Source organism: Pseudophryne corroboree, chromosome 6 (genome assembly GCF_028390025.1).
Source record: "Pseudophryne corroboree isolate aPseCor3 chromosome 6, aPseCor3.hap2, whole genome shotgun sequence".
Taxonomy (NCBI): domain Eukaryota; kingdom Metazoa; phylum Chordata; class Amphibia; order Anura; family Myobatrachidae; genus Pseudophryne; species Pseudophryne corroboree.
Window position 1 is genome coordinate 57,189,889 of NC_086449.1, and position 27,797 is coordinate 57,217,685.

Here is a 27,797-nt window from a genome sequence, read left to right on the forward strand (position 1 = left end):
TCTTTCTTTCTTTCTTTCTTTCTTTCTTTCTTTCTTTCTTTCTTTCTTTCTTTCTTTCTTTCTTTCTTTCTTTCTTTCTCTTTCTTTCTTTCTTTCTTTCTTTCTTTCATTCCATGTACAAAAAGGGGGACTGTCTGCCGCAATGTGTTAAAAGGGGGAATCTGCCTGCCGCAATGTGTAAAAAGGGGAACCTGCCTGCCGCAATGTGTAAAAAGGGGGAATCTGCCTGACGCAATGTGTAAAAAGGGGGAATCTGCCTGCCGTAATGTGTAAAAAGGGGGAATCTTTGCCGCAATGTGTAAAAAGGGGGAATCTGCCTGACGTGATGTGTAAAAAGGGGGAATCTGTCTGCCGTGATGTGTAAAATGGGGGAATCTTTGCCGCAATGTGTAAAAAGGGGGAATCTGCCTGACATGATGTGTAAAAAGGGGGGATCTGTCTGCCGTGATGTGTAAAAAGGGGACGCTGTCTGCCGCAATGTGTAAAAAGGGGGAATCTGCCTGCCGTAATGTGTAAAAAGGGGGATGCTGTCTGCCGTAATGTGTAAAAAGTGTACGCTGTCTGCCGCTATGTTTAACAAGGGCACGCTGTCTGCCGTTATGTGTAAAAAGCGTACGCTGTCTGCTGCTATGTGTAACAAGGGCACGCTGTCTGCCGTTATGTGTAAAAAGGGGACGCTGTCTGCCGTTATGTGTAAAAAGTGCACGCTGTCTGCCGCTATGTGTAAAAAGGGCACACTGTCTGCCGTTATGTGTAAAAAGGGGGACGCTGTCTGCCGTAATGTGTAAAAAGGGGACGCTGTCTGCTGTAATGTGTAAAAAGAGGAATCTGTCCACCGTATGGTGTAAAAGGGTCTCTACCTGGTGTAGTGGTGCTACTGTGCAGCGTAATTTTAATAATGGAGACTACTGTGCACCGTTTTATGAATTGGTATTATTTTGTGGCCACTTCCCCACGAAGCCACGCCACTATGTATTTTTGCGCGCGCCTACGGCACGCACTGCCCCTGTTTTACATGCAGGGGTGGGGCTCCGATGCCGTTTCTTGCACACAGTGCTAAAATGTCTAGTTACGGCACTGTTGCTAGGTATCCATTTCTCTGGCCCTGAGCAGGTCCCCCTCACCAGATCCTCTCCAGAGGTGAGGGGGTGGACTTGGATGGGATGGGGGGCCCAAAGTATTATCGCACCTGGGCCCACCGCTCGCTAGTTCCGCCACTGATTTCTACGGAGCTTACAATGAAGGAACGATCATAATTAAGTATACTAGGTAGGATTTACATACATATTGATTTATTATTTATTTATTTGTTTGATTTATTATTTATTTGTTAACAGTTTCTTATATAGCGCAGCATATTCCGTTGCACTTTACAATTGGAACAACCGTAACAGAACTAAACTGGGTAAAAACAGACAAACATAGTGGTAGGAAGGCCCTGCTCACAACCTTACAATCTATCGGGAAATAGTCCTTGATACACAAGGATAGGTGCTATCTATTGCATAATGGTCCACAAGATTGCTAGATCCTTAGAGGGTTGTATGATATGATCACCCAGCAACGTTGGCCAAGTGTCAGGAGGGTGTGAGAGTAAAGAAAGACAAGATATGTGAGGTTTTGTGTACTGTACAGAGAGGCTGTAATTAGATAGGGAAGCACTAATGATCCTGCATTCAATTCAATCATCCGGTAATGACTCTCAATACCCTATGTCCACTTATGTTCACCCTATGAGTTCTGCCCTTCCTTAGATGTATGGTAAACTTAATTGATCCAGACCAGCCTTCACAGCCATCCGTGAGGTTATACATGCTGGCCACTACGCAACCCGGCTGGGCCGTGGGATAGTACTTGTGATTGGTTGAGCTCAGGTCAAATCAGTTCATAGTCATTCTGCATGGGGCTTATAGTAAGCAGTTCATTGCAGGGGCGGATTGGGATCGAAAAACAGCCCGGGAAATTTATGGAAGAAGCCCTAATCGGAGGGCGGTGGGGGGTCTGTTGAGGGAGTGGAGTCTGTCAAGTGGGCTGGATTACTGCTCAGAAATCCTGAGCAAACGTGACCACAAGCATGGATGGAAAGTTTGCAAAATTGGAGGGGCGTGACTTCGTGGGAAGGGGCGTGGCCACATAATAGTGCCAATTCACATTACACCACACAGTAGTGCCGATTATACACATTGCACCAGGTAGAACCTCCTATACACACTGCGCCAGGTAGAGCATGTTATACATATTGCGCCAGATAGTGCACATTCTACACCAGAGGTTCTCAAACTCGGTCCTCGGAGGCACACACAGTGCATGTTTTGCAGGTAACCCAGCAGGTGCACAGGTGTATTAATTACTCACTGACACATTTTAAAAGGTCCACAGGTGGAGCTAATTATTTCACTTGCGATTCTGTGAGGAGACCTGCAAAACATGCACTGTGTGTGCCCCCGAGGACCGAGTTTGAGAACCTCTGTTCTACACCTTGTGCCAGGTAGATCACGGTATACACTTTGCGCCAGGCAGAGCACATTATACACATTGCACCAGGTAAAGCACATTATACACTTTGCGCCAGGCAGAGTACATTATACACATTGCACCAGGTAGAGCCAGGGAGACAGAGCGGGGACATTACACAGGTAACGCAGCGATGGCCATGCCTAGTGAGTGAGGGGCACGTACTCAGGTGAGGTGTGAGAGGGGCGAGACAGGGTGGGGGAATTACACAGGTAATGCAGCGATGGCCATCTCTAGCGGGCAATGAGAGGCATGTACCCAGGTATGTTGTGAGAGGGGGGAGACAGGGCGGGGGCATTACACAGGTGATGCAGCGATGGCCATCCCCAGCAGGCAGTGAGGCGAAGGGCATGTACCCAGGTGAGGTGATCACTGTTACCCCAGTCCTCCTCCCTTGTCACTGGGCATTAGCACAATCATAGTATTACTCCCCCTCCCCCCACATCAGCGCCTCCTGCCCCTGTACACACCTCAAATACAGGACAGCATCAGGATGGTGCAGGCGCCATGTTGCTGGCTCCCTATGGGCGCCGCAATGTTGGCTTAGTCTGTGAGAGCAGCAGATAATGATGAATACAGTGACGGGGGGGGGGGGGGGGGGCAGGAGGCAGCTGTTGGCGGGGACAGTGCAGTTGTTTTGTTTTTTATTTTTTTTAAATTATTATTTAATCTACCTCACTCTCAGGGAGCGATGTATTAAAGGGAATCTGTGGCCAAAAGCCTTTGCTTTTGCTGGCATTACCCTATAGAAGCCTATGGGCTTCTTTCTGCATTGTGCTCTCAAAGAAATCCAATTGCTTCCCTCCCAGCATCCCCCCTGGCCGCTGCGACACTCTGCACATGCACCAAAAACAGGATGTACAGCCATTGATCAGTACATCCCGCCGTTAAGAGTCTTAAGCGCTGCTGCATAAGGCTCATCTCATGTCTGCTGGCATTCCCCCGACTCCGGAATCAGACCTGACTAGGGACTTAGGGTTTCATTGATTGGAAACCCTGCCTGCCAGTGACTGATATGTACAAAGCCTTGGACGGAGATAAAGTACCAGCCAATCAGCTCCATGCCATGTTACAAGCTGGGTTTGAAAAATGACAGTTAGGAGCTGATTGACTGGTACTATATCTCTGCGTACCCCTACTCCAACTCCCTTACACTGTGCGCATGGAAGCTCCAGAAGTTTCCACCTTAACCCCGCTGCCTATGTATCTATCACCATATATTATAATAGTCTATGCTTCGGTGTTTCTATAAACCATCAGTCTACATACTGTACAACAGTCAGTGGTAATATACATAATATCATTACCATAACACAACTACTATAACGTCTTTATTACACAAATAGATTACTTTTTTACCTCATATTACCTTAATATAGCCATATATAGTAAGAACTGGCTACATGTGCATGAGTTCATCGGAGTATTAATAATGATACTACTACTACTACTACTACTACTATTAATACAACTACACTTTAAATTTGGGTGTCAGCGCACCAATAAAGGGGCATGGCCTCATGGGGAAGAGGCCTGTCATTTTGGCAATTTGCCATTTCCATCACTTTGGGGGTGTACCTAACATTCCCGCAGATGCTGGATTGTTCCCTTCCTCTGCACTGCAGAAATTCTGGCATCTATTTTGGCTCCCTACAACTCTACACTGCAGCCCATTGGTGGAAAGTTGGGACATTTCCCGAAAAAGTGAAGCTGTCTTGCCCAAAGAGAGGCTCCACCACCTTGTGTGCCTGATTCTCACCTTACAAGCTCAGACAGAGTATGAGACAGAGAGATGATGCCTGTTTTGCTGGTTTGCTTGATCAAATCTTTTTTCACAATCACATCCTGGGGAGTCTACAAAGGAAAGAGAAAATCCAAGTTATGCAGACACCAATACCAAATACTGACTTACAAATACATTATTTTATTCACGAGGCACATGAATGGAAAATGTCTATAAAATACTATCACAACTAGAGATGTGCACCGGAAATTTTTCGGGTTTTGTGTTTTGGTTTTGGATTCGGTTCCGCGGCCGTGTTTTTGATTCGGACGCGTTTTGGCAAAACCTCCCTGAAAATTTTTTGTCGGATTCGGGTGTGTTTTGGATTCGGGTGTTTTAAAAAAAAAAAAAAAAACACCTCAAAAACAGCTTAAATCATAGAATTTGGGGGTCATTTTGATCCCATAGTTTTATTAACCTCAATAACCATAATTTCCACTCATTTCCAGTCTATTCTGAACACCTCACACCTCACAATATTAGTTTTAGTCCTAAAATTTGCACCGAGGTCGCTGGATGACTAAGCTAAGCGACCCAAGTGGCCGACACAAACACCTGGCCCATCTAGGAGTGGAACTGCAGTGTCAGACAGGATGGCACTTAAAAAAATAGTCCCCAAACAGCACATGATGCAAAGATGATTTCCAGAGGGACACAGACACCTCCCGCAAGCGGTGACACTGCAAAACGCGTATGCTACTCTTGCAGGGCTGGAAGATACAACTAATAGAGGCACTACAGAACAGGAGGATATGGGGACTTCTACCAACTATAGGAACAGGAAATGGAACAGGAAAATTGCATCTCCAAAAAGGACTGCACTTCTCTTGGGAGATTCCATTATTAGAGGAATACATCTGGGAAATGCAAATGAAGTAGAGAAACAAGTAAGGTGCTTACCTGGAGCCACAGCTCCAAGGGATAAAGAGCGCATGCTAAGAATTGTAAAGGCAGCAAGAAAAGATGGGGAGGTGGATGTCATTGTATACCTAGGGACAAATGACCTGGCAAATGCTGTACTCATGGCTGTAAAAGATGAATATAGGAAGTTAGGGACTGCTCTGAAGCAGGTGGCAACCACTGTATCTTTTTCAGAAGTATTGCCAGTACACAGAGGGGAAGACAGAACTCATTGCATCAGAAACTTCAATGTTTGGCTAAGGACATGGTGCAATGAGGAGAGATTTGGATTTATAGGCCACAGTCACACCATCTGGCAAGATAGGAGCTTATACAAAAGTGACGGCCTGCACCCATCTTCAAGGGGAACAAGAATACTAACTGAACAGTTTGGATGCTTCATCAAGAACTATTTAAACTAACAAAGGGGGGCAGTGAACCAAACAGGAATAAAGAAATCTGCTCCCCCAACACAGAGGTATTGTTTATGCAGGCAAAGGGAATAGGAAGCATATCCACAGCAACAGAAGATAATTCAGATCAAAACCAAATAAAAATAGGCAGAGAGAAGAACATAGCTAGGAACAGAAAAAGCACAAACAAAACTCTAAAAGCTATGTGTGCAAATGCTAGGAGCTTAGGAAATAAAATCCCAGAACTAACTGCAATAATGACAAGGGATGATCTAGACATTGTGGCAATTACAGAGTCATGGTACAATGAAAATCATGACTGGGACATAGCTATACCGGGATATACTTTATTTAGGAAGGACAGAATTGGAAAAATCAGAGGAGGGGTAGCAATGTATGTAAAAAAATGCCATAAATACTACATTAATACAAAGTATTGAAGAAAAAACTGAGGCCCTTTGGGTGACCATAGAAACAGGGGAAAAGTTGATTATTCGTATTGGCGTGATATACAGGCCACCAGGTCAGGAAGAGGAACTTGACAAGAACCTATTGCAGGACATAACTAAAATGGCATTAAAAGGAGAGGTAATAATCATGGGAGACTTTAATCTTCCTGATGTAAACTGGGAGGTGTCTGTTGCTAGTTCCACTAGAAGTAGGAACATTTTAAATTCCTTTCAGGGAGCATCCCTCCACCAATTGGTGAGGGAGCCCACTCGGAAAGACGCAATATTAGACTTAATACTTACAAATGGAGACAGATTATCGGACGTAAAAGTGGGTGAAAACCTGGGATCCAGTGATCATCAAGCAGTATGGTTCAGCATTAAGACAGAGACTGACTCGTCCCATACAAAATCAAAGGTGTTGGATTTTAGGAAGGCTGATTTTGTAGGGATGGGAAAATGTGTAAGCGATTCTTTGGCAGAGTGGAGGAACTTGGAAACAGTGCAGGAGAGGTGGGAAACATTAAAATGTGCAATATTGAAGGCAACAGACCTTTGTATCAAAACTGTTAGGAAAAACACAAGGAAAAGGAAGCCAGTGTGGTTTGCAAAAGAAGTAGCAAATATTGTGAGAGCAAAAAAGATGGCTTTTAGGAAATATAAGCAGACACAAAATAATGAAGACAAAAAGATATATCTTGTTAGACAGAAGGAGACAAAGAAGGTAATCAGATGTGCAAAGGCACAAGCTGAGGAGAAAATGGCCCAGTCAGTGGGTAAAGGAGGCAAAACTTTTTTTAGGTATATAAGCGAAAGGAGAAAAACAAAAAGCGGAATTATAAAACTAAAGACGGACACTGGGAGTCTTGTTGAAGGAGACAATTTAATAGCAGATCATCTTAATGATTATTTTTGCTCAGTATTTACTACTGAAAGAGAGGGGAAGGGGCCACAGTTAAGTTGCAGGGATATTCAGGAAAATGAAACAAGTACATTTACAGAGGAGAAGGTCCTAACAGAACTCTCAAAGCTGAAAGTGGACAAATCTATGGGGCCAGATGGGATACATCCAAGGATACTAAAAGAACTTAAAGAGGTGCTGGTAGCACCATTGACAGAATTATTCAACCAGTCATTAGCTACAGGAGTAATTCCAGGGGACTGGAAAAGAGCAAACGTAGTCCCACTGCACAAAAGTGGAAGAAAGGAAGAGGCAAACAACTACAGACCAGTGAGTCTTACATCAGTAGTAGGGAAATTGATGGAAACACTCTTAAAAGAAAGAGTTGTAGATTATCTCAAATCCGGCAATTTACTGGATCCCAAACAGCATGGATTCACTGGGGGGAGATCATGTCAAACAAATCTTATTGACTTTTTTGATTGTGTGACTAAAGTGATGGATAAAGGTGGAGCCATGGATATAGCTTATCTAGACTTTAGTAAGGCTTTTGACACAGTTCCACATCGCAGACTGCTAAATAAACTTGAAAGTTTGGGATTGGATATTAGGATTATTGAATAGATAAGATCTTGGTTGAAGGATAGAAAACAGAGAGTTGTGGTAAATGGAGTGCATTCACAGGAGGGAAATGTTACCAGTGGAGTACACCAGGGATCTGTACTTGGACCAGTGCTTTTTAATATCTTTATTGGTGACATTGCAAATGGCATTAAAGGGAAAGTATGCCTTTTTGCAGATGACACAAAGGTATGCAACAGGGTAGACACACCAGGTGGGGTAAAACAAATGATTGAGGATCTAGGTAGATTAGAGGAATGGTCAAGAGTCTGCAATTACAGTTTAATGCCAAAAAAATGCAAAATCATGCACTTGGGTCTCAAAAATCCTAAAGCTAAATACAGTATTAATGGCACTATACTGGAAACTACTGAGGAGGAAAGGGATCTAGGAGTCACTATTTCAGATGACTTAAAGGCAGGTAAGCAATGTAACAAGGCAATGAGGAAGGCTAGTCAGATGCTTGGCTGCATTGGGAGAGGAATCAGCAGCAGAAAGAAAGAAGTAATAATGCCACTGTATAGGTCATTGGTACGGCCTCATCTAGAATACTGTATTCAATTCTGGAGGCCATATCTTCAACAGGATATTAATACATTAGAAACTGTACAAAGGAGGGCAACTAAAATGGTGCATGGCCTACATCACAAAACATACCCAGAAAGACTAAGAAATCTCAATATGTATAGTTTGGAGCAGAGAAGGGAAAGGGGGGACATGATAGAAACTTTCAAATATATCAAGGGTTTTAACAAAGTCCAGGAGGGAAACATTCTCCAAATGAAAAGAAGCAATAGGACACGAGGACATGCACTGAGACTGGAGGGGGGGAGGTTCAGGGGAAATTTGCGGAAAAATTATTTCACAGAAAGGGTAGTGGACAAGTGGAATAGCCTCCCATCAGAGGTGGTAGAGGCTAAGACAGTAGAGCAATTTAAACATGCATGGGATAGACATAAGGATATCCTTACAAAGAAATAAGGATCAAATAAAGTTAGAGATAAAAATAATATAAAAAAAAAGGGGCAGACTAGATGGGCCAAGTGGTTCTTATCTGCCAACAAATTCTATGTTTCTATGTTTCTTAGAAAAAAAAGAGGTGCACCAAGGTCGCTGGATGGCTAAGCTAAGCGACCCAAGTGGCCGGCACAAACACCTGGCCCATCTAGGAGTGGCACTGCAGTGTCAGACAGGATGGCACTTAAAAAAATAGCCCCCAAACAGCACATGATGCAAAGAAAAAAAAGAGGTGCACCAAGGTCGCTGGATGGCTAAGCTAAGCGACCCAAGTGGCCGGCACAAACACCTGGCCCATCTAGGAGTGGTACTGCAGTGCCAGACAGGATGGCACTTAAAAAAATAGTCCCCAAACAGCACATGATGCAAAGAAAAAAAAGAGGTGCACCAAGGTCGCTGGATGGCTAAGCTAAGCGACCCAAGTGGCCGGCACAAACACCTGGCCCATCTAGGAGTGGCACTGCAGTGTCAGACAGGATGGCACTTAAAAAAATAGTCCCCAAACAGCACATGATGCAAAGTAAAAAAGAGGTGCACCAAGGTCGCTGGATGGCTAAGCTAAGCGACCCAAGTGGCCGGCACAAACACCTGGCCCATCTAGGAGTGGTACTGCAGTGCCAGACAGGATGGCACTTAAAAAAATAGCCCCCAAACAGCACATGATGCAAAGAAAAAAAAGAGGTGCACCAAGGTCGCTGGATGGCTAAGCTAAGCGACCCAAGTGGCCGGCACAAACACCTGGCCCATCTAGGAGTGGTACTGCAGTGCCAGACAGGATGGCACTTAAAAAAATAGTCCCCAAACAGCACATGATGCAAAGAAAAAAAAGAGGTGCACCAAGGTCGCTGGATGGCTAAGCTAAGCGACCCAAGTGGCCGGCACAAACACCTGGCCCATCTAGGAGTGGCAGTGCAGTGTCAGACAGGATGGCACTTAAAAAAATAGTCCCCAAACAGCACATGATGCAAAGAAAAAAAGAGGTGCACCAAGGTCGCTGGATGGCTAAGCTAAGCAACCCAAGTGGCCGGCCTCCCTCCACATTTTTGTTCTCCATCTTTTAATGTGTGGAATTATATGCCAGTAATATATCAATAGCAATGGCCTACTGTACCGTACTGCTATATATATAATATATATATATACTGGTGGTCAGCAAAATTATGCACTGTCCTCCTACTATATAGTGTGCACAACTACAATGCAGCACAGATATGGATAGTATACTTGACGACACAGAGGTAGAGCAATGGACTACTGTACCATACTGCTAAATATGTATTGGTGGTCAGCAAAATTCTGCACTGTCCTCCTACTATATACTGCGCACAACTACAATGCAGCACAGATATGGATAGTATACTTGACGACACAGAGGTAGAGCAATGGACTACTGTACCGTACTGCTATATATATATACTGGTGGTCAGCAAAATTCTGCACTGTCCTCCTACTATATACTGCGCACAACTACAATGTGGCACAGATATGGATAGTATACTTGACGACACAGAGGTAGAGCAATGGACTACTGTACCGTACTGCTATATATATACTGGTGGTCAGCAAAATTCTGCACTGTCCTCCTACTATATACTGCGCACAACTACAATGCAGCACAGATATGGATAGTATACTTGACGACACAGAGGTAGAGCACTGGACTACTGTACCGTACTGCTATATATATATACTGGTGGTCAGCAAAATTATGCACTGTCCTCCTACTATATACTGCACACAACTACAATGCAGCACATATATGGAGCGTTTTCAGGCAGAGAACGTAGATATTTGCAGCACACTGAGCACAGATATTTGCAGCACACTGAACACAGAAACTGAGAGAACACAGCCACGTCCGCTCGCTATCATCTCCAATGCACGAGTGAAAATGGCGGCAACACGCGGCTCCTTATATAGAATACGAATCTCGTGAGAATCCGACAGCGGGATGATGACGTTCGGGGGCGATCTGGTTAACCGAGCAAGGCGGGAAGATTCGAGTTTGCCTCGGAACCGTGTAAAATGGGTGAAGTTCGGGGGAGTGGGGGGGGTATTCGGATCTCGAGGAACCGAACCCGCTCATCTCTAATCACAACTAGAGTCTATACTTTATATATCATATCACCTCACGATTGTCTATAGAAGAGTAGCATAATACTTTGTTGTATTACACACGCAATCATGTGTTATGTAATTAGCATTTATTCAATGAACGCTCTGTCTGGTCATCTACTGTAACAGGTACTGTGCAGGTACTGGAGAAGAAGAACAACAACTCACCAGGAACTCGATGACCACTGCCTTGTCCACAGGTTTCAAACTTGGACTCATGGTAAATATCCGATAGAGAACTGAATGGGAGGAGAGAATAACATGCACATTATACCAATCACACTCTGGGGGTAATTCAGACCTGATCGCAGCAGCAAATCTGTTAGCAGTTGGTCAAAACCATGGCCCTCATTTCGAGTTGTTCGCTCGCTAGCTGCTTTTAGCAGCATTGCACACGCTAGGCCGCCGCCCTCTGGGAGTGTATCTTCACTTAGCAGAATTGCGAACGAAAGATTAGCAGAATTGCGCATAGAAAATTCTTAGCAGTTTCTGAGTAGCTCCTACACTGCAATCAGCTCAGGCCGTTTCGTTCCTGGTTTGACGTCACAAACACGCCCTGCGTTCGGCCAGCCACTCCCCCGTTTCTCCAGACACTCCCGCGTTTTATCCTGGCACGCCTGCGTTTTTCCGCACACTCCCAGAAAACGGCCAGTTTCCGCCCAGAAACACCCACTTCCTGTCAATCACACTACGATCACTACAACGATGAAAATTCTTTGTTCTGCTGTGAGTAAATCTACTAAGTTTTGTGCTAAAATACTTAGCGCATGCGCACTGCGCATTTTCGCCTTAATCGCTCCGTTGCGAAAATCATCAACGAGCGAACAACTCGGAATGACCCCCCATGTGCACTGCAGGGAGGGCAGATATAACATTTGCAGAGAGAGTACTAGACTACAAGCTCTTATATGTACTGTACTTATTATTATGTTCGTTTACTTCTATTTTGTATGATTCATAATGCTGACTGTTCTGCATTGCAGTATTTATTACTTTATACCCCCCCCACCCCAAAAAAAAAAAATTATGATGATGTCCAAGTACAGTATTTCCAAACAACCCATGTTAAAATGTTATCATTTTAATTTATATGGGGTTTGACATATCAAAGCACGGAGAATGATAAAGTGGAGAGAGATAAAGTACCAACCAATCAGCTCCTAACTGCCATGTTACAGGCTGTGTTTGAAAGATAACAGCTAGGATCTGATTGGCTGATACTTTCTCCTGCTCCACCTTATCTCTTTCCAATCTTTGATACATCTCCCCCTAAGTGTGACAATGTCACCCCTTGTTCCCCTTGTTTGCCTATCCATCACTCCCATTCCTGAGGAATCCTTTCCCCATCATACCTGTATGTTACTCCCTAATAAACAAGCTAAAAGGACTTTATATATCTCACAAGTGTTTATTGCTCTAAGGGGGAGATGTATTAAGCCTTTGAGCATGATAAAGTTGAGAGAGATAAAGTGCCAGCCAATCAGCTCCTACCTGTCATGTTACAGGCTGTGTTTGAAAAATGACAGTTAGGAACTTAATGGCTGGTACTTTCTCTTTTCACTTTATCACTCTCCAAGGCTAAGTACATCTGCCCCTATAAAACATTAACAAAAAATAAAAAAGCTTTTAAAAACTGTCAAATTGTGTAAAATACACAATTTTAACAGAAATGACAAAGATAAAGTAGACACACATAACAAAGAAATACTGTGTAACTATAATTAATATAACATTTATATATAAAATATAGTTAATACAGGATGAGTATCCCTTATCCAAAATGCTTGGGACCAGAGGTATTTTGGATATGGGATTTTTCCGTATTTTGGAATAATTGCATACCATAATGAGATATCATGGTGATGGGACCTATATCTAAGCACATAATGCATTTATGTTACATATACACCTTATACACACAGCCTGTAGATCATTTAAGCCAATATTTTTATAACTTTGTGCATTAAACAAAGTGTGTGTACATTCACACAATTCATTTATGTTTCATATACACCTTATGCACACAGTCTGGATATCATTTAATACAATATTTTTAATAACTTTGTGTATTAAACAAAGTTTGTGTACATTGAGCCATCAAAAAACACAGGTTTCACTATCTCACTCTCACTCAAAAAAGTCCGTATTTCGGAATATTCTGTATTTCGGAATATTTGGATATGGGATACTCAACCTGTATTGCAATACAAATGGATAATAATAGTTTTACATAGGAAATTAATTTGGCGGGCAGTAGATTTACTCAGTGTCGGACTGAGGCATACAGTGACGGACTGAGGCATGAAGGCCCCCCCAGGGAAATACAGTGCCATACCTCCCAACTGTCCCGATTTTCGCGGGACAGTCCCGTTTTTTGGGGACTGTCCCGCTGTCCCACCCGCGGGCCACAGTGTCCCGCGGTGGGGGGGGTCAGTTGGGAGGCTCTGTCAATCGCTGCTCTGCTTAGCAGAGCAGCAAATAGACGCTGTGCGCATGCGCACAGCGTCTATTCAGTGGAGTCAGAGGGAGAGGGAGCATGCCAGCTGCTCACAGAGCGCTGGGCATGCCCCCCCAGTGACGAAAACGGAGGCGTGGCTCGCGATCGCGGGCCCTCCCGTGAAACCACGCCCCCTTTTCATATGTCACGCCCCCTTTTGGGATCGCGCGCGGCTTCGCCGCGCACGTGTCCCGCTCCACAACAACAGAAAGTTGGGAGGTATGCAGTGCTAGGGGCCCATGCTTAGGGGTGTGGCCAGCCACCACAAGTGCTTGGCTGACAATTAGAGAGTGCATGGTCAGGATCACTTAATAAATATATACAGTATATAGTAAATACTGCTAGTGCATGCTTGATTATATATCAGAATACTAACAGCAATGCACCATAAAAAATACTTCATAGTCCTGTTCTGTATAATTTAACATACAGTATGTATAATTTGAATGCACAGTCTAGAACCTGATCCGCCTAGACAGAGGCAGATTGGCCATAGGGTTCACAGGGAAGATTCCCGGTGGGCCGGCGCACCCGTGGGGCCTGTTTTGTTTGAGGACATGTGGTCCTTTTTATAGACATAATGAATAAGATGCAAAATAATTTGCATATATGAAAATGACTTTGCCACTTAGCCTGTGATTGCAGATGATCTAGTGTATGCTCTGTCTGCCTGCTTGGCTGACATATAAGATTGAGTGAATAGTGATTGGGATACGGTTGGTGTAATAAGCAAGAAAATATATCTTTCTAAAGAATGATATAGTTTCCTAAATTCTGAAGGTGTATCATATAATGTGCTCATAATATTTAATTTTATTTCTTTTTAACTTCCCCCTTGATGCTGGACATGCCCACTATCTGGAAAGTCTTGGGGAGAGGGTGCTGCTGCCATGGCCCGTGGCTAGACCTTACACCTCTGGTGCTGCCCATGTGGGGCCACTAATACAAATTTTTCCAGGGATGCTTTTTGTTCCCAATCCACCCCTGTCCCTAGAGGAGGAGGTTGGTCCTCAGCCAGTGTCGGACTGGGGCATGATGGGCCCACCGGGGAATGCAGTGATAGGGGCCCATACTTAGGGGTGTGGCCAGCCTACAAAGGGGGTGTGGCCAGCCTCCACAGAGGTTTGAAATGCACAATAGTTTAGTGCAGTGTAATGCAACATATCTACCATGTATAATACAAATGCACAGTCTGGAACCTGATCCCTAGAGGAAGGATTGGGCCCTCAGGCAGTGGGGCCTACCGGTGGTTTCCCTGGTACCCCTGGGGGCCAGTCCGACCCTGCGCTCAGCAGTGGGGCCCACTGAGGGTTTCCACTGTGCCCCTGTGGGCCAGTCCAACCCTGGATGTATTAGCAGATATTAGGTTAAGGGTTGGTTTAGTTTCCTTTTGATTGACAATTGCTTCTCTAGCCAACTGCTGGTAAGGTTGGGGAGGGTCTCGGGCTCTTTATAAAGGGCTGGATCTTGTTGATTGCTGTGCTCCTTGCTCCATCCCATCTTCTTGTGTCGTGACTGGTGTGTTAATTACTTAATTGTTGTGTGTTTATGTTCTAACTTTTGCTTTCCAGATGAGACACAGATGAGGTGGGTAAGCATTACTTCTCGGCGGCTCCATGGGAAGCAAGTGGTAGCTGTGGGGCACCTTACCTTTCTCAGGGCGAGCTATCTCTGTCCAAAATAGTGGTGCCTAGGCTTCCTCCCAGTGGTCGGGCCTGGTAGTGTTTTGCCAATAGAGGATGATGTGACCTACGTGGGTCAGGTTGCGTCAGTGGCTTACATCTGCCTCAGATGTACTGCGATAATCGTCATTAGTCTACAGCGGAGAACACCACACTTCTTAGCCACCCAATTCTTTGTTGGTTATTATCTTTATTTAGGTAAATAATAGCTGTGACCTTTTAATTTCATCCATCAATTTTATTGAGCCTCTCAAATATGAGTAGTCCTTGGCACTAATGATTTTATTTAGTTTTATTGCAGTGTATTGCTTCATCATAATTATTTGAATCTATATTTCTAAGGAAATTTATTTTATGTACAAATTGTCAGTTTTTTATGTCATTTAATGCAGTTCTAGTTTGTGCTTTCATTTTTCCATAGTTATATGGGTCAGCAATACCGTTTTGATATACTGCAGGTTTTCAAGGTCATCTTTTGTTGTTGTTGTTGTTGTTGTTGTGATGTGTTGTTGTTGTTGTTGTTGTTGTGCAGTACAGTATGTAGGTTGTTAATATTTGTGTCTTCCTCAGGTCAACTCCTAACAGGTGGAACTATCTGAGACATGAGCCACATCGCCTAAGAGATGACCTGAATTTGGACACTACAAAGGTGAGACACATTATCCTGCCACCACCAAACCTTGTCTACACCTGAGTAAATCAGGGTACAACAAATGCAGCTGACATGGCAGAGATAAGTCATCTACAGTAATTGCCATGATCAGAACAATTGTGTAAAAATAGGTGCATGACATCGTAAAATGCACAGAACTGTTCTGTCTTATGAGAGGATCATGTGAGTGTCATGGATTTATAGCTAGTGTTCCATGATATTCTCAGTCATGCCTATTGAGAAGGAAAGCCTGTTTTTGCCGGATCTCTTACACCCAGAACAGGACAGGTACAAGGGCCACTACTAACAATGAATATTGAGGCTGTGGATGGTAAAACAATTCTCACTTGAAGCCACGCGGATCCTCACGTTACCCTATGGATGCTCATAATAGCATAAGGAAATACATCTGGCTTGCACGTCATCACACAAACACAGACCCTTTGCATCCGACTCAGATTCAGCCCAATATTGTATATCTGCGGTCCCTCACCTGTGGATCCCGGGGTGTAGATGGTTTTGTCGGTCTGTATGAAAATATATCCACTCTGAAAGGACACCAAGACGACTTTCTCCAGAGTGCAGCCGGGGGACCGCACACTGACATAGACAAACTGTTTCTTAGTTGGGTCTGCTTCCAAATTTTTGGACGGAATCTGCAATACATGAAAATGCCCCAAAATGAATCCTGCAGCTTAATCTGGGGCTTACCTGAAGGGTCATGTATTTAGCAGGCCTATACCCCCTTGCAGGGATCCCTGGCGAAAACCTGCACCTTGTTATATACCTAACCCGCAGAGCTAAATTATTACTAACCAAACTGATCTGAGGAAAAGTCAGGCCCATGTCCCTGCACTCAGGGGAAGTGTGGTCACTTCCTGACTGAATAGCACAGTAGATGGAGTGCTCACTGGAGCGGCACTGCAGAAGAAGCCTATCCTGGTCCACCAGTAACAATGGAAGAGGACGACAAGGGGCAATGACACAGAGATGAAGGGGGCAGTGAGACCTATGAGGGGAGTCAGAGCTGTGAGGACGCAGTGAGATGTTTAGGGAGTGTACAATGACACAGATATTCAGGTGGCAGTGAGAGAGATATTGAGGTGGCAATGAGAGGCATGTAGGTGGCAATGAGAGAGGATGAGTAAAGAATTAAATAAATGTACAGTAAAAGAGAGTAATAAGAGGGATATGAATGTGGCAATGAGAGAGATAAGGAGGGACAGTAACAGTGATATGGATGGAGGGGGCAATGAGAGAGATAAGGAGGGACAGTAACAGTGATATGGATGGAGGGGGCAATGAGAGAGATAAGGAGGGACAGTAACATAGATATGGATGGAGGGGGCAATGAGAGAGATAAGGAGGGACAGTAACAGTGATATGGATGGAGGGGGCAATGAGAGAGATAAGGAGGGACAGTAACAGTGATATGGATGGAGGGGGCAATGAGAGAGATAAGGAGGGACAGTAACAGTGATATGGATGGAGGGAGAAATGAGAGAGATAAGGAGGGACAGTAACAGTGCTATGGATGGAGGGGGCAATGAGAGAGATAAGGAGGGACAGTAACAGTGATATGGATGGAGGGAGAAATGAGAGAGATGAGGGACAGTAACATAGATATGGATGGAGGGGGCAATGAGAGAGATAAGGAGGGACAGTAACAGTGATATGGATGGAGGGGGCAATGAGAGAGATAAGGAGGGACAGTAACAGTGCTATGGATGGAGGGGGCAATGAGAGAGATAAGGAGGGACAGTAACAGTGATATGGATGGAGGGGGCAATGAGAGAGATAAGGAGGGACAGTAACAGTGATATGGATGGAGGGGGCAATGAGAGAGATAAGGAGGGACAGTAACATAGATATAGATGGAGGGAGAAATGAGAGAGATGAGGGACAGTAACAGTGATATGGATGGAGGGGGCAATGAGAGAGATAAGGAGGGACAGTAACAGTGATATGGATGGAGGGGGCAATGAGAGAGATGAGGAGGGACAGTAACAGTGATATGGATGGAGGGAGAAATGAGAGAGATGAGGGACAGTAACAGTGATATGGATGGAGGGGGCAATGAGAGAGATGAGGGACAGTAACAGTGATATGGATGGAGGGGGCAATGAGAGAGATAAGGAGGGACAGTAACAGTGATATGGATGGAGGGGGCAATGAGAGAGATAAGGAGGGACTGTAACAGTGATATGGATGGAGGGGGCAATGAGAGAGATAAGGAGGGACAGTAACATAGATATAGATGGAGGGAGAAATGAGAGAGATGAGGGACAGTAACAGTGCTATGGATGGAGGGGGCAATGAGAGAGATGAGGGACAGTAACAGTGATATGGATGGAGGGGGCAATGAGAGAGATAAGGAGGGACAGTAACAGTGATATGGATGGAGGGGGCAATGAGAGAGATAAGGAGGGACAGTAACAGTGATATGGATGGAGGGGACAATGAGAGAGATGAGGGACAGTAACAGTGATATGGATGGAGGGGGCAATGAGAGAGATAAGGAGGGACAGTAACAGTGATATGGATGGAGGGGGCAATGAGAGAGATAAGGAGGGACAGTAACAGTGATATGGATGGAGGGGGCAATGAGAGAGATAAGGAGGGACAGTAACATAGATATAGATGGAGGGAGAAATGAGAGAGATGAGGGACAGTAACAGTGATATGGATGGAGGGGGCAATGAGAGAGATAAGGAGGGACAGTAACAGTGATATGGATGGAGGGGGCAATGAGAGAGATAAGGAGGGACAGTAACAGTGATATGGATGGAGGGGGCAATGAGAGAGATAAGGAGGGACAGTAACAGTGATATGGATGGAGGGGGCAATGAGAGAGATAAGGAGGGACAGTAACATAGATATAGATGGAGGGAGAAATGAGAGAGATGAGGGACAGTAACAGTGATATGGATGGAGGGGGCAATGAGAGAGATAAGGAGGGACAGTAACAGTGATATGGATGGAGGGGGCAATGAGAGAGATAAGGAGGGACAGTAACAGTGATATGGATGGAGGGAGAAATGAGAGAGATGAGGGACAGTAACAGTGATATGGATGGAGGGGGCAATGAGAGAGATAAGGAGGGACAGTAACAGTGATATGGATGGAGGGAGAAATGAGAGAGATGAGGGACAGTAACAGTGCTATGGATGGAGGGGGCAATGAGAGAGATGAGGGACAGTAACAGTGATATGGATGGAGGGGACAATGAGAGAGATAAGGAGGGACAGTAACAGTGATATGGATGGAGGGGGCAATGAGAGAGATAAGGAGGGACTGTAACAGTGATATGGATGGAGGGGGCAATGAGAGAGATAAGGAGGGACAGTAACAGTGATATGGATGGAGGGGGCAATGAGAGAGATAAGGAGGGACAGTAACAGTGCTATGGATGGAGGGGGCAATGAGAGAGATAAGGAGGGACTGTAACAGTGATATGGATGGAGGGGGCAATGAGAGAGATAAGGAGGGACAGTAACAGTGCTATGGATGGAGGGGGCAATGAGAGAGATAAGGAGGGACTGTAACAGTGATATGGATGGAGGGGGCAATGAGAGAGATAAGGAGGGACTGTAACAGTGATATGGAAGGCCAATGAGAGAAAAATGGTGCCGGTAACTAGAAAGATATAGAGAGGGCAATGAGAGAGATATGGAGGTGGAGTGTGAGAGGTATGGCAATGGCATATTTGATATGCAACACTTTCTGTATGTGACTGGCCCAGTCTATTTACTAAGCCTTGGATGGAGAAAAAGTGGATGGAGATAAAGTACCAGCCAATCAACTCCTAACTGCTATGCCACAAGCTGTGTCTGAAAAATGACAGCTAGCAGCTGGTTGGTTGGTACTTTATCTCCGTCCACTTTTCCTCCATCCAAGACTTAGTAAATAGACCCTGTCTGTGTAAGTAGCACAACGGAACTTGGCTTGGAAAAAATATGTGGCTGCTGCATCGTAGCAAGGACAGAGCTGCCCCTGCTGGGGTGATGGGGCAATGACAACTGCAGCTGTCAAAATCAATAGCTGCGGGTGCCGGAACAGTCAGTGCCACTGACCGTTCATACATTGCCCGGCATATCTGTGTGCTTGTGCTATCGTGTAGATAGCAGCACCGATACAGCGCCCCTGTGATATACCACACACATGGAAGAGTAGTGGTATAGTGTACATAACGTATGCTGCTAGCACTTCTCGTCATACCTACGTCAATACATCTACCCCTTAATTTCAGCAAACGCAGCTGCTGTATAAAAAAAGTGTAACCAGCCATCTAATCTTACTCCCTCCCCTGTACATGTGGTTACTGTATTCATTGGTCCAGATCTCTGTATACCGTGGTGCTTACTGTCTGTATCTGATCTACGTGTATACATTTACACACCGCGTTTCCCCATGATACTAGTTCATGTCACAAATCACAGACCGGAGCCTTACCGTCAGTGCAGTTGTTCCGACGAATTTATTAGCACTATTGACAGAGACTCTTCCCTGAGCTATATTCATTCTCTTCCGGGGGAAATCTTGGATCGTGATGTCAGCTTCAAATGCAGCGCCTTGTCCATCCACGACAATAGTCTCTTCGCTGTCCGCTCGCAGGACGTTGGATGTTATCAGGAGGCATCTGGTAGGTGGAAAATATATGAGTATAATATAACTACATACATTTAAATTAACATATCAAATATTTTAACAACACGGAAAGGATTTACGGGCATACAGGCAGGTAGTTGCAAATGTTATTTTACGGTGCTTGCAACATGTAAAGCTATAGCAATTATTTAGAGTGGCATCACACAGCGTTTATTATATTATCCAGCATGAGTACACATCTTCCTGCAATCAGCTTTCTCTTAGAGATGGCCATCAACCACCGATGATTCCCAATCATTGATGGTTTATGGCCGATGTCAAATGCTTTTGCCATCGATGGAAGAGAACCAGATGGTTTCCCTCCATTGATGGCACAGCATCATTTTTTTTTTTTGCAAAGAGCTGGGACTCGGAGCATAGCTCTTTCCCCAACACCCGTGAAGCCACACCTCCGGGCCGTGATTGGCTCACGGGTCATTCACTCAAGTAACAGGGATGTCCATCAATGAGTGAAACCATCAATGGTTTCCTATAGCATAGTTGGTGACCATCGATGGCCACTCACAATTTTGCCATCAAAGGCAACCATCGATGGTAAACACACCGATGGCCATCCCTACTTCTTATAGGAATTCTGATCTGTGAGTCAGGTATAGAAGCTATAGAAAGTGAAACACTCTAGAATCCCGCAACCATGAAGAGAAGAACCTGCACTAAAGCCATAGGACAGAATGTACTAACCTGTTGCGGTACATCCCGCCACATATCACACCAACGCTAATCACATATGTTCAACGATTAGTGTTGCGAAGGACAGCTCTTTCGATCCCAGCTGTCCTTCTCAATGCTCTGTGGCTGCTGGACTTCTGGTTCTATGACCAGTGGAGAAGTTGCCCATGGCAACCAATCAACATTGAAGTAACATTTATCACTTGCATACTATAAAATTATACAGAGCAGCTGATTGGTTGCCATGGGCAACTTTTCCACTGGCTCACAGTGAGAGGGGGCATGAGTGAGCCCTGGGCTGCCCGGACAGCGGCTGATGGCAGCTGTGGGGGAGGACATAGCGCCCGCAGTGGGTGAGAGGCTGCTCCACTGCTTTGGAGGGGTGTCCAACCAGTTGGCTGGTTGGAATGATATCGTTCTGGTGTATGATCAGCATAACTGTGCAACTGGACAAACCATGTTGCATGCAGGGTAAATACTGGCCGCTTTTCCATGTAGCCCACAAATACTGAACAGCTTTATGTTTACACTGCCCTTTAGATTTCAGTTTGGACATGCCCCACCCAAATACAAATCTCTCCTCACTTTTTATATCTGCAGCCCCTTGCAGAGTAACATGGTTTTGCCCAGGTGTACAGTTCCTTCCTCTTTCTCACGCCCTTAGGTGTGCACAGAGGGGTGCCCGGTGTGCACAGGCACCCCCTAATGTCCAGCACCCCGATCTCACATGCCTGATGCAGCAATCGCCGAGCAGGCTGATCAGTGGTGGAACTAGCGAGCGGTGGGCCCAGGTGCGACAAAATGCTTCCCCCCCCCCCCATCCCATCCAAGTCCACCCCCTCACCCCTGGAGAGGATCTGGTGAGGGGGACCTGCTCAGGGCCAGAGAAATGGATACCTAGCAACAGTGCCATAACTAGACATTTTAGCACTGTGTGCAAGAAACGGCATCGGAGCCCCACCACTGCATGCAAAACGGGCAGTGCACGCCGTAGGCGCCCGCAAAAATACATAGTGGCGTGGCTTCGTGGGGAAGGGGTGTGGCCACAAAATAATACCAATTCATAAAACGGTGCACATTAGTCTCCATTATTCAAATTACGCCGCTCAGTAGCACCACTACACCAGGTAGAGACCCTTTTACACCTTACAGCGGGCAGATTCCTCTTTTTACACATTACGGCAGACAGCGTCCCCTTTTTACACATTACGGCAGACAGCATCCCCCTTTTTACACATAACGGCAGACAGCGTGCCCTTTTTACACATAACGGCAGACAGCGCGCCCTTATTACACACAGCGACAGACAGCGTACACTTTTTACACATAACGGCAGATAGCGTGCCCTTGTTAAACATAGCGGCAGACAGCGAACACTTTTTACACATAACGGCAGACAGCGTGCCCTTGTTACACATTACGGCAGACAGCGTCCCCCTTTTTACACATTGCGGCAGGCAGATTCCCCCTTTTTACACATCACGTCAGGCAGATTCCCTCTTTTTACACATTGCGGCAAGCAGATTCCCCATTTTTACACATTGCGGCAGGCAGATTCCCCCTTTTTACACATTGCAGCAGGCAGATTCCCCATTTTTACACATTGCGGCAGGCAGTCCCAAGAAAGAAAGAAAGAAAGAAAGAAAGAAAGAAAGAAAGAAAGAAAGAAAGAAAGAAAGAAAGAAAGAAAGAAAGAAAGAAGAATTATACTTACCATCTCCGCTGGCTCAGGCTCCTCCGTGCAGCTTCTGACGATTCCCGGGCAGGAGAGGGAGCCGCAGCAGCGATGTGTCATTGGTGGAGGCGCTGTTGCTGCTGCCCCTCTGCTTCACTATAGGCTGTTCTCGGAAGACAGCCTATAGTGAAGCAGAGGGACAGCAGCAGCAGCGCCTCAACCAGTAACAAAGCGCTGCTGCGGTTCCCTCCTCCACCTCCCTCCTGCTCCACCTCTGTGCCGCTGCAGTGCGCTCCTCTCCTCTCTGGGCGGCTGTGTGCTGCGGGCAGCGGTTGCCCGCAGCACACAGCGGCATGTAATGAGTCAGTTTGACTCATTACATGCTTTGGGCCCCTGGACAGAGGCGGGCCCCAGTGCAACGCACTGGTTGCACTGGCGGTAGTTCCGCCTCTGAGGCTGATTACTGTCCCCTCTGCACTGCACCCTGTCAGGACTGCATTACTGACCGGACGCATAGGTTAATCAAGGGTGCCACTGCCACCGGCTTTCAAACTCCACCTCCATGTACAAAAACAGTGTGATGTGACGTGATTACGTCATGCTGCTCGCACGCCCACCCGCCACACGCCCACCTCTCTTCTTCTATGCTATGCCAACGCCAGCCACTGATGAGGATCACCATGCAGCCAGCGTTCCTCTTAAGAAGACAAATTCAATACTGGCAGGCGACCGGCAGCAGTATTGACACGTCACTCGTTTTTCCAGCAGCAGCACTACTAGTCTGCGACTGTTTGTGTCAGTGAGTGACTTACTTGTAAGTAAGCTGCTGCAGCTTGCTGGGGAAAGAGAGGGGGAACCAGACCAGGCTGAGGAGGAGCAGTGTAATAGCAGTGAGTGCCATCAGGGGTGTTTTTTTGGTGTACACCACAACATCTGACAATGTATCTGCATTATTAGGATTGGTACAAGGGTGGATATTTTATATTGCGTTGACCGTCAATAGATGGTGCTAGACACGCCCCTCTGACAGTACACCCCCTAATAAAATGTGCTACGCACGCCTATGCTTACGCAATTCTCATCTCAGAATCAGGCCCAATGGGGGTAATTCCAAGTTGATCACAGCAGGAAATTTTTTAGCAGTTGGGCAAAACCATGTGCACTGCAGGTGTGGCAGATATAACGTGCAGAAAGAGTTAGATTTGGGTGGGTTATTTTATTTCTGTGCAGGGTAAATACTGGCTGCTTTATTTATACACTGCAAATTAGATTGCAGATTGAACACACCCCACCCAAATCTAACTCTCTCTGCACATGTTATATCTGCCTCCCCTGCAGTGCACATGGTTTTGCCCAATTGCTAACAGAATTCCTGCTGCGATCAACTTGGAATTACCCCCAATGTCAGTAGGGAAGGGGGAGCTACTTCTGGTCCATGCAGGGATCTCTGCACAATGCTGCCTCCAAAGCCCAGTATGCATTACACAGTCCACATAATATACTGGGCACTGGAGGAGGTACAGATAGGTTAGCAGGTCCCACCTTAGGTTTTACACCAGAACACAGAGTCAACATCGTCATTGCTCAGTACGGTAGTCATCACCCACGATCATTTTTTTTATGTTTTATTTTTTTTCTAAACAAAAAAAATATATATATTGTTCTTTGTAACCTATGAAGTTAATGTGACATAGGGGTATATTTACTAAGGTGCAAGTTTATAAAAGTGGAGATGTTGCAACCAATCAGATTCAAGCTATTATCTTCTAGAAGGTGATCGATAAATAAGGGATGGCGGTCATTAGGGCAATTAGTGCACCGTGGCCCTTTGCAGGTCACCGGTTACCGTTCCCAATTGCAGTCCACGTGGATCGTTAAGTATAGAAAAAGGTAAAAAAATGAAAAAATCTCATGTCGAACTTTTTCCTAATGCATGTCGACCAAACATGATTGACCCAATGTATGTCGACCTAACTCATGTCGCCCTAATGAACCACACCCATAAATGAGAAGCAGAATCTGATTGGTTGCTCAGGAGAACATCTCCACTGCTATAAACCTGCACCTTAGTAAATATACCCAATAGAGTCTTCCCTACTTTACAAAGCAAATGTATATCTACTGCATTCATTAAAACGCATTGAGAATATTGTTGCCGCTTGTGTTGCATCCAAAGGGCCTGGAAACATATTTGGACTGTTTTGCTCTTCTAAAAGTAGATATTACTCAACCTGTATGTTGGTTTACCTTTATATACAGGTTGAATCTCCTATATCCAAAATACTTGGGATCAGAATTATTGTGGATTTCAGATTTTTCTGTATTTTGGAATATTTCCATACCATAATGAGAGATCTTGGGGATGGGACCCAGGTCTAAACACGAAATGCATTTATGTTTCATTTGCACCTTATACACATAGACAGAAGGAAATTTATAAACTATGTTTAACCATTGTGCACATGAAACAATGTTGGTGTACATTGAGCCGTAAGAATACAATGGTGTCACTGTCTCATTCGTGCTAAAATAAATGACATATTTCTAAATATCTTGTTTTTTCTGAATTTTGTATATAGGAGGCACAACCTGTGCTCTAGTAGAATATCATTCACAAACCTAAATACAATACAAAAATGTCAAAGCTTCCATACCGTAAAAGAAAGTTGCATGTTTGACATTATACATACAATTGCTGTACCACTTGCCATACTGTATCACTTAATAAAGCCACTGTTCTCTGTTATCAGGTACATTCTACAGAGACACTGTCTATATCTTTTAACAACACAGGCAATCTAGGGGTATATTTACGAAAAGTTGATTTGGGTCGATGTTTGGTTGATTTTTGATCGATTTTGTGTTTCAGGGTCTAAATCCCACAAAATCATCATTTAGTAAATGTGGGATTTAGACCCTGAAATGCAATGACCAATAATCTACCCAGATCGATTTTTAGTAACTATACCCATAAATCCCACATTTACTAATGGATGATTTTTGACATATTTTTAAAACAAAATGTCTAAAAAACTTTTGTTAGTAAATGTAGGATTTAGACCCTTAAACACAAAATCCATCAAAAATTGGCCAACAATCAATAAAAAAAGACCAACAATCGCTCAAATCAACGCAAATCTACTTTTTGTAAACATACACCCTAGTCTAAAATCTAAGAGTCTTCCTAATATTTGGAACTTAGCCGTTCATTAAATACTATCTGCTTTGTCGATAGCTTTTTGGATTTTGGGATCTCCAGATAGTTTTGCTTGATGTGGTCTCACAATTGTGTTTGAGCACCTAATCACAGAATTAAAACAGTTTGAGCAGCTCACATTGATGTCTGTCTGCAACAGTAAAAGGACCATCTATATCTTCACTTCTGTTTATGCTTTAAGAGATTATATCACCATTGGATGCATTTTTTTAGATTGCTAGATCATTTATAGATTGCTAGATAATTTATAGATTGCTACAGTAAATAATTTTTAGATTACTAAATCCTTTATAAGATGCTAGATCATTTATAGATTGCTAAATCTTTTATAGATTGCTAGATCATTTAAAGATGTGCTAGATCATTTATAGATAGCTAGATCATTTATAGGTTGCTAGATCATATATAGATTGCTAGATCATTTATAGGTTGCTAGATCATTTATAGATTGCTAAATAATTTATAGATAGCTAGATCATTTATAGGTTGCTAAATCATTTATAGATTGCTAAATTATTTATAGATAGCTAGATCATTTATATGTTGATAGATCATTTATAGATAGCTAGATCATTTATAGATTGCTAAATAATTTATAGATTACTAAATTATTTATAGATTGCTAGATCATTTATAGATTGCTAGATCATTTATAGATAATTTATAAGATAAAGTCAATACAATCATGCACACAAAATGTTGCTGATAATGTGAAAGTCTATATAAGTGCAAACTGTGCATGTTTAATCAATATATGCAGTGGCTTAAAAAAAAAAAAAAAACACTTTACACAGATATATTTGATAACTACTGTGTAACTGACAGGAGATGTGAACATTCCCATACTCACTGTTGTGCGTAGGCCCCAATAATCCCACATAGCAGGAGGACACAGAGTGCACTGGCCCCCATGATTCCGTCTGGGGTCTGTGCTGCCTCTGAGTGGTGGGGGGTTTATATAGAGAGTCACCCTATGAGGTCTGGAGCTCTGAGCAAACATTCCTTTTAATCAGTAACTGCAGATAATTTAAGGTAGTTAGGTGCCAAGGTGTGCACACAAATATTTACCTGTCAGGTACAGGTCAGGAATGTCTATATTACAAAATCAAGGCTTACGGGAAATTGCAAACACACACACACACACACACACACACACACACACACACACACACACACTCAAGCACTCACACATTCCTATAGATACAGTATAAAAGAATTACACAATGTAGGTGTATGCAGGTTGGCAGCATATCACTGCTTTCCTGTCTATGTTGTATCCTTACTGTAGAACAATTGACCTCTTTTTTTTTTCTGCAGAAATTTTGGCTAACAAATATTTCAGATATCAAAGCAATGAACACTTGAAACCAATCCAGCTTTCACTTCAGAAGTTGAATTGTGACTTTTAATTTGACAACGTTACTTACCTGCCCTCCAGGAAGCTGCAGGAGGCTTACAATTTTTGGTGTAATCTCCCACAAACCCACAAGTGGGCGACTCTCCTGCATGCTGCCCACTACCCAATGACTGGAATTAGCCACTTGGCGCCGTCACTGACTGTGGACCTGCGAATCGCAGGTTTTTCCCTGAGTTGGGGGGTGGATCTTAAGCTCCACCCCTCACCGTGGACCTGTGAATCACAGGTGTTTCCAAGTGCTTGGGGACGGGGCCTAATGACGTGATTTTTTGGTCCCGCCCTCCTAAGTGACATACAGCATCTCCTCCCTGGGCTTATCCCGGATGAAGAGGAGACTGAAAAAATAGGTATCTCCATAGTTACCCACGATATCTCTTTACCAGGGATTGTATCTGGTTTTTATGTTTTGCACATATGTCCGCCTACAATTATACTTTTTTGCCATACAGGGGGCTAGATGTACTAAGCCTTGAAAAGTGATAAAGTGGAGAGTGATAAACTACCAAACAACCAGCTCCTAAGTGTCATTTTTCAAAAAGGGCCTGTGACCTTTCAGATAGGAGCTGATTGGCTGGTACAGGTAGTGATGCTTATATCTTCCTTATTA

General features: G+C 44.3%; 1 protein-coding gene across 1 annotated transcript in view; it reads right to left on the reverse strand.

Annotated features, from left to right (window-relative positions):
* Positions 1–26,731, reverse strand: part of LOC134936120 (complement C3-like) — a 192,289-nt gene extending 165,558 nt beyond the window's left edge. Inside the window, exons 1-5 of the mRNA XM_063931029.1 lie at positions 26,624–26,731; positions 19,997–20,183; positions 16,038–16,200; positions 10,882–10,952; positions 4,274–4,368 (exon numbers count right to left, since the gene is read on the reverse strand). Coding sequence (XP_063787099.1) covers positions 4,274–4,368; positions 10,882–10,952; positions 16,038–16,200; positions 19,997–20,183; positions 26,624–26,685 — 578 coding nt within the window. The 5' untranslated portion in view covers positions 26,686–26,731. The remainder of the gene's footprint in view (positions 1–4,273; positions 4,369–10,881; positions 10,953–16,037; positions 16,201–19,996; positions 20,184–26,623) is intronic.
* Between the last annotated feature and the right edge of the window lie 1,066 nt (positions 26,732–27,797).